Source organism: Panthera uncia, chromosome A2, assembly GCF_023721935.1.
Source record: "Panthera uncia isolate 11264 chromosome A2, Puncia_PCG_1.0, whole genome shotgun sequence".
NCBI lineage: Eukaryota > Metazoa > Chordata > Mammalia > Carnivora > Felidae > Panthera > Panthera uncia.
Genome location: NC_064816.1, coordinates 52,695,128 through 52,703,429, shown reverse-complemented (window position 1 = coordinate 52,703,429; position 8,302 = coordinate 52,695,128). Strand labels below are relative to the sequence as shown.

The window sequence follows — 8,302 nt, the reverse complement described above, 5'->3', positions numbered from 1 at the left end:
AAAAAAAAAAAAAAAAAAAAAAAAAACCCTCCAGACAGGAAGGCTCTGCGGACACCTTGATTTTTGTCCATGTTGGACTTCTACAGAAATGGAAGAAATTTGTGTTAAGCCACCCAGCCTGTGGTCACTTGTTACAGCAACCACAGGAAACCAATGTAATTAACAGGGAAAAAAAAAAACCTAATGCAAATGACAGCAAGTGAGGATGGAGAGCCACCACGACTGCCACGCCCTGCTGACTGAAGGGTGAAATGCACTAGTTGGAGAAAGCAGTTCACAGCAGTTTCTGGCATGGCCTATCCCATCGTCCAGCAACCCCATCCTGAGGCACACGCCCAGGAGAACAGGGCGCCTGTGTCCACAAAATCCACTCGTGCGGGAAGGTGCTGAGGCGCACCTTCTCTTAGCAGCCAGAAACTAGACACGGCCCTCAACAGCCACAGAGGCCCTCCTGTGACAGCGCAGGTGTCCAGGACCTGGCCAGTTCTGCCCAGCGCAGAGCTGGAACTTCCTGCTGGGCTGGCCCAGACTTGCTCAGGCCTGCGCCACCTTCTGAGGCACATCCAGACCTCCTTCCTTCTCCCTTTCCTTCCAGAGATGTCCAACCTGCTCTGCCACCTGAAGACTTTCCCTGCCTTCCCCCTCCCTTTATCTCCAATAAACCTACTTCTAACTCTGTCTCGGCATCTAACAAAAACCCAAATGATGATCAACAGGTGAACGGATAAGTAAACTGTGGTATGTTCCTTCAGTGGAACCCTACTCAGCACTAAAAACGAATAAACTACTGATACACGTAACTGAGGAGTCTCAAACACATAAGTAAAAACCAGACACAAAAGAATATTTATACACAGAAAACCTGTGTGTTTTACTCTGGGTAAATTATAACTCAATGAAATTATTTTTTTAAATGCAAACACAAAATATATACACAAAACTGCTCTAGCACCAGCATTCTCTTCACCCCCTTGACCTTGCTCTGGTTTTTCTTTCATAGCACTTATCCTCTGACATACTATCTGAAGTTTCTTGTCCATTCTGTCTCTTCCTGCTAGGATGCCATCCCTACAAAGGCAGAGACCTTTGTCTCTATGGCTCCCTAATACCTCGGGCACTGTGTGTGCCTGGGCCCAGCGGACACTCCATACATATTTGCTGAATGAATTTAAGAACAGGATCATATTGCTTCCTGAAGCATTTCCCAAACTGCACCTCAGTTGGTTCTTGTAACCATGTAAGCCAGTTGTTGGACCTTCACCTGAGAAATTAATCAACGGGAATATTACTCTCTTGTGGTCAGAATGACTGAGCTGGATCAAAACATCTAGGTCTGATTTCAAAGCACTGAACCCAATATAACCAAACAAATATTCACTCGGTGCCTCATGCGAATAGGAGAGCATCATGAAAGTGTGAGCTCCAGAAGAGGACACACACAGATACATACACACACTGCTCAAGAGGACATGGCCAGCACTGAGAGGGCAGCTGGGAGAGACAGGGGAGGACCAATGTAAGGGTGCAGGCAGAGCTTCCTGGAAGAAGTGGTGCCCAAGTGGAGTCTCTGAAGGATTTTAAAAATAAATCAATAAGCAAAGTAGAAAGGGGATTTCCAGCAGAGGGTCCAGCATGAGCAAAGCATCGAGGTGGGGTGTGGCAAGGGAATTTGGAAGAATCTGCTGCATGGTGTGAGGCAGATAGGAGACACGGGGGCAACAGGAGACAAGGCTGGAGAGATGGGGGAAGATCCAAACCTCAGTGGCCACTGTGTGCCACGGTCCAATGCCAGTAACAGAAAGTAAGGGATGTTTACAAGAGCCCTTGCCTCAGATCTCCCCTGAATGCTAAGGTAGGAGGAAAGGACGGGAGGAAAGACTGTCCTGGCCTCAGCAGAGACCACACTCACCCAGATAAAACCTCAGGAAGGGGGACGGCGTCATGTTCTTAAACATGATGATCTGTACCCAAGGGTTTTTGTACTGGATCTGAGGTATGTTGAAAAACACAAATTTCCTGCAAAAGGAAAGACATTAATTAAACATGTGAAACAGAGCTGTCAACTTGAAATGCTGTACACTTCCATATTTTGAGGGAAAGTCCAGAATTTTCATCTGATTCACAGGGGACCCTGCCCCACAAAAAGGCTGAGAAAAGCAGCAATCAGGAATTTATTAGTATATTCTCTGAACAGTGGGTGCTGGTTAGACAGGTGTACTCATTCATAGGTAGAAGTTCATCAAACTGTATACTTACAGGTGTGCACTTCATGTAAATTAACCCATAACGTAAAAATAAATAAAAGCATTGGGTCGCCTCGGTGGCTCAGTCAGTTGTGCTTCCAGGTCTTTTTTTCTTTTTAATTTTTTAATGTTTATTTATTTTTAAGGAAGAGAGAGAGACAGAGTGTGAGTGGGGCAGGGGCAGAGAGAGAGGGAGACACAGAGTCTGAAGCCAGCTTCAGGCTTTGAGCTGTTAGCACAGAGCCCAACACGGGGATTTGAACTTAAGAACCATGAGATTATGACCTGAGCCAAAGTCGGACACTTAACCGACTGAGCCACCCAGGTGCCCCGAGCATCCAACTCTTAGTATCGACTCAGGTAGTGATCTTGTGGTCGTGGGATCAACCCCATTTCAAGCTCCACGCTGAGTGGAGCCTGCTTGGGATTCTTTCTCCCTCTCTCTCTCCCCCTCTCCCACTTGCATACACATACACACGCTCTCTTAAAATAAACTTTAAAAAAAGAAAACAAAAATAAATAAAAGCAAACATGGAAAATAGTTTTACAACCTAAGAGTGGAGAGACCTTTAAACTTAAGTTTAAAACACAGATAGAGGCACCTGGGTGGCTCAGTTGATTAAGCATCTGACTGTGGCTATTCATGGGTTCAAGCCCTGCACTGAGCTCTGTACTGACAGCTCAGAGCCTGGAGCCTGCTTTGGATTCTGTGTGTGTGTTTTTCTCCGTCCCTCCACTCACAGGCTCTCTCTCAAAATAAATAAACATTAAAAAAAATAATAAAATAGAAAAAACACAAATATGACCACCTTTAAACTTTTGCATGGCAAAATTTATCAAAAACATAATCAACATTTGCCAAAAGAAAAATGTTTGTAAGACATAAAACAAAAAGCTAATTCCTTTGATAAAGTTTTACACATCATAAGATTTACAGTTCAACAACAATGGCCACAAATAGGCAGAAACCCAAATAGCCTATCATCTTGAGAGTCTCAATACCTTCCCCAGAGTCCTGTAAATTAAAATAGGATTGACACCTGTTAGATTGCTACAGATTAAAAAAAGAAGTTATAGAAATCAGCAAATACCTCCTTAAGAACTGGTTTAACCTCTTTGGAGGTCACCTTGGAACTAGCAAAATTTTAAAAGCTTAGATCCTGACTCAGTGATTTCACTGCTTTTTATGTTCACACTTGAATGCAAAGACATTATTTGTTACAGCAAAGGAACAGAAACAACAAATGTTCCTTGAGAGAGGACTAATTAAGACGCTGCTACATGTCTGAATCCCTCTCCTCCTACTCTCCATCCTTGATGGCTAACCTACTTGGACTAGGAGGTGGGCTTCCTTGACCTCTGACTTCATGTTGGGTTTGGCCAACAGTGAACTTTGGCAAAACTGGAAGTAGGGGGCAGAGTCAAAGTATTCTTCCCCTGACTTGTCTCCTGGCTGAGTCCCAGGCTCATTAGGCAGTTCTCTCCCTCCCACTTCTGCCAACCTAGACCTGGGGTCCTGCACTGTTCCTTGTGGTTTCTTTTCCCCATCCTTGCCCATACCTCTGTAAACATTTCCTTAATTAAAGGCTCCCCAAATGATCCTAATTTAAATGTGCCCTCTGGGACGCCTGGGTGGCTCAGTCCATTAAGCATTTGACTCTTGATTTCGACTCAGGTCATGATCTCACGGTTGTGGGTTTGAGTCCCATATTGCGCTGTGCACTGATAGTGTGGAGCCTGCCTGGGATTCTCTCTCTCTCCCTCTCTCTCTGCCCCTCCCCCATTTGCACTCTCTCTCTCTCTCTCTCTCTCAAAATAAATAAATAAACTTTATATATTAAAAAAATAATAAAATAAATGTGCCCTCTGCTTCCTGCTGCCACCCTGCCCCATACATCAGATGACAGACAGGTACAAGTAGTACACGGGAAAGAAACAGTTTCCCAGCTTTACCACTTCTCAGCTGTCTGAACCAGGGCAACGTATGGCTGTGTGCCTCAATATTTACAACAAGACGATGACAATGCAGGACAACCAGTCCATAGTAGAGCTTGTAATTTATTTTTAAGAAGATGGAATTGACAAAATCAACAGAAGGTGACTATGTGACCATTTACTTGGGGAGACTTCCATAACCAGAGCAGTCTACAATTAAAACAAAAGCAAGGACAATTATTAACTCCAGGGAAAACAAAAAGCTTTGCAAAAACAAAAAGGAAAAATAACCATAGTACTCTGGTTCAACTGTGTGGAGTGTTCACAAAGTCACATTAATTTAAACAATGAATACTATTCTATCCAAAATTCTGAAATGACTACACTGGGAGGATAAAGAGCTGAGTAATGTGTTGGGTTCGGTTGGGGAATGCCAATGTTGGGGAAAGAGAGCTAAATCCTCATCTTCCATAGTGGCAAGTCAGTAGATAATGCCTAAAGCCAGAAAAGTAAGAACTAGCTTTCTAAGTATGGTGTTCAACTATGAAGGGGAAACTAATTAAATGGTTAAAACTAAAAAGTTGCTGGGGCGCCTGGGTGGCTCAGTCGGTTGAGCGTCCGACTTCAGCTCAGGTCACGATCTCACGGTCTGTGAGTTCGAGCCCTGCGTCAGGCTCTGGGCTGACAGCTCAGAGCCTGGAGCCTGCTTCGGATTCTGTGTCTCCCTCTCTCTCTGCCCCTCCCCCGTTCATGCTCTGTCTCTCTCTGTCTCAAAAATAAATAAATGTTAAAAAAAAAAAAATTAAAAAAAAAAAAAAAACTAAAAAGTTGCTGACTCTAGGGGAGGCAAGAGAGATAAGGTCCTACTGTAAGCCTTGCAGATCATGACAAAGCTAAATTTACCTTCCTAGGCTTATGATGCCTCTGCTCAATTCCCACCCCACAGCAGAGGATCCCAACATCATACCAAGAAACCAGGACATACTCATACAGGAATTGCTGACACCTAGAACTGCTGGGACAAAATCTCGACAGGAATGTTTAAATGGTTCTTGAAGCCTGGGAAGAAAGTTGACAATGGAAGGAAACCTTTAGTTGAGCACCTGCTGTATATGTCAGACACTTTGCTGGGTATTTTATTTATTTTACTTTTTTTTTTTTTTTTTTTTTTTTTAAGTAGGCTCCACACCCAAATGTGGGGCTCTAACTCACAACTGTAAGATCAAGTGTCAGATGCCCTACAGACTGAGCCACCCAGGCACTCACCTGTTAGGCAATTTAATACACTTGAATCCTCACAACGACCCCACAAGGTAGGGTTTTATAACTAAGGAAATCAGGTCAGAAAAGTCAAGTAAACTGCCCTAGGTCACACAGCCAGGGGTCAAAGAACTAGGACTACGAGCAGCTGGACTTCAGCCACACTCTTCTGTCACTATCAAATCACCAAATTCACCTAGATCCTGAGGCTCAGCCTGGAAAGAAAACTCAATAAGTGCTATCAGCTGTTACTTTTTTTTTTTACTGCATCTGAATGGCAAGAACATCTGGCAGAGGTGAGCAGGGATTTAGCCCTCAGACACTAAGGCAGCTCCCGAAGCACCCAGCAGACACCCAAAACTATGGCTCTCCCAGGGCTGTGTGTACACTGTGGCACTTGGAATGGAGGTGATCCAGGGAGGAGCAGCGAAATGCTACGGGTACATGAACACTCAAAGGCCTGTGGTGCGAGAAAGAGCCAAGTCAAGTAGACTCAAACCCAAGGGCACAAAATCCCCCCAAGGGCACACACAGGTGAGACAGGCAAGCCTTTGCCATGAGGAATAATGAGGCACAGAATGGCTGTTTGGTTTCTGTTGACCTAGAGGGTATTAAACTACTTGAACATGCAAGTATAAGGCCTACAGGCCTATTTTTTATTGGCTGATGATTTAAAAACCAGATTCATACAAAAATCTGAATTTCTGGATTCTTGACAAGTCAGAAATTCTCCACGGGGCCCACAAAGTTAAGCTGTAGCCAAGTAGTAAATGGTCACTTGTGACGGGGCATAGTTCCCAGTTCTAGTGGGCCCATCCAGACTGCCTCCCTCCTTACTGGTACTGCCTGGCCTCTGCCCTGACTGCCAGCATGGATACATTGGATGGGATGCACAGTGGGTTATAAAGAAGTATCTGGATACCCATTCCAGAAGCCCTCAGCACAGCTGATCCCATGCAAGCAAGTCCAAGTTATTCGCTTCACCTATGGACAGCAAACAGCTAGGAGGTAGCCTCTGGCTGTCCCAAACAGCTGTGCAGCAAAGGCACCTCACCATGAGAGACCATTCCATACTGGGAGCACTCCCCCTGTCCCATTTTGATCCACCCCATATAGCCAGTCCCAAAGCTTCTGGAGGACAGAACTTTTTTCTTAGGCACTGTTGAACTCCCAGCTCAGAGCCAAGCATTCAGCAGACAATCAGTACATTTATACTTAATACCTGAAAAGCCCAAAGCACCAATACTGCCTCGAGGTTCACTTCAAACCCTCCATTTGTAAACTTCCGTTTAAGGAGTTCCTACTCTGCTCCAGGATTAAAAAACCACCTTAAGGAGTCTATGGTGGGGGTCGGGGTATGGAGCCTGAGGCTACACAGCTGACATAATCAGTTACAAGGGTGATGAGTCCTGCATATGAGAAGCATGTGCACAGCCAGCCTGGTACCTTGAACAACCGACTTACTAACATCTCTGTGGCGTTTCTTCATCCCTAAAATGGTGATAACCATGGGGCTTCCGTAAACATCAAATAAGATAATGCATGACAAACATTCAAATAATGCATGACAAACATCCTTCTTATATGCTGCATGTGCATGCATAAGAAGGGCTCAGGAAGTGCTAGCAGCTATTACTTCTTTCAGTGCATCCCCACAGCGACCCTGGGCACAGGTATCAGCCCGGTTTGGGACAGTGAGAAGGAGCAACTCGCCCCAAGCCAGCAGTTGTTAAAGCTGGGACTTAAACAGGGTCTGTCGCCGCCGGACCAAGCTCCATCCAGAGCAGAACGTGTGCGGCCGCTCCCCACGGCTCGCCTGCCACGCACAGGTAGTTAAGGAGGTTGTGGCCTCCCCGGTTAGCCTAGTCCTCCACCGGGGAGGCAGGAGGGAGGAGGGGGCCCTTGTCCTCCTCTCCCCCACCTCCGTCACGACCGCAGCTTGCACGGCATGGCCCTGCTGTCCTCTTCTCGCTGTGGAACCTGGAGCAAGCTGCTCCTCAGTCTCCTCGTCTGTAAAATGGGGCCGATGGCACCCAGCTCAGGAGGCCGGCCTCAGGATTAAGTGGCACTTAGAGCAGCTCCAGGTCTCAGCGTTACTAGCCCGTCATTACGGTGAGCACCGTACGGTCCGCGCGGCCTGAGGACGGCCTCTTAGAGTTCCGACTGACCTGGCGCCCTCGCCCAGCTCCCCGTGCGTGTTGTAGTTCACCGTCATGACCTTCACTGAGTCCTTGAACACCACGTCCCCCTGGCCCAGGTACTGCAGGGTGCGGCGGATCGGAAAGCGGCCCTTCATGGGCATGGCGGCGGAGAGGTCGGGCCGCTGGCCTAGCAGCAAGGGTCCCGCTGCAGCAGACGCCGCCGGCGGACCTCACACCGCGTCGCCTCACCGCTGGTTTCCACTTCCCGCGCAGACGCACGGGAGACGCCTCCCGGCAGGCTGCGCGCTCACCGCAGAGCAGCTCGGAACTTGTAGTTCCCTCTGGCGGCATTAGGCTTAGAGGCGGGGCACCTTTTCGGTAAGAACACCCTCGCTCAAAGTTTGGTTTTCACACTCAGTATATTAGCCTTCCCCCACCCCATCCCGCAAGTAAAAATATTTTTAAGAAGGCTCAAACTCAGTTAAAAAATATTTTTAAATAAATAAATAAATAATAAATAGGCTCAAACCTAAGACAACAAAATTACAACAGTGATATATCAGGAGAGCTGAGTTCAGAGGCCCAGTGGGCTACCTTGATCTTCAACCGCAAATAAGTCCTTTTTTCTCTCTCAACTTCTCTGGATTCAAAGGGAAGTGTTCCAAGTGCAGATTTTCTTTCTCTTTTTTTTTTTTCTTTTTAAGATTATTTATTTTCAGGGGC

At 46.3% G+C, this 8,302-nt stretch overlaps 1 protein-coding gene across 1 annotated transcript in view; it reads right to left on the bottom strand.

Annotated features, from left to right (window-relative positions):
• Positions 1-7,867, bottom strand: part of MRPS25 (mitochondrial ribosomal protein S25) — a 13,346-nt gene extending 5,479 nt beyond the window's left edge. The window contains exons 1-2 of the mRNA XM_049641046.1: positions 7,607-7,867; positions 1,910-2,016 (exon numbers count right to left, since the gene is read on the bottom strand). Of these exons, the coding sequence (XP_049497003.1) occupies positions 1,910-2,016; positions 7,607-7,740 (241 nt within the window). The 5' untranslated portion in view covers positions 7,741-7,867. The remainder of the gene's footprint in view (positions 1-1,909; positions 2,017-7,606) is intronic.
• Positions 7,868-8,302: the final 435 nt, after the last annotated feature.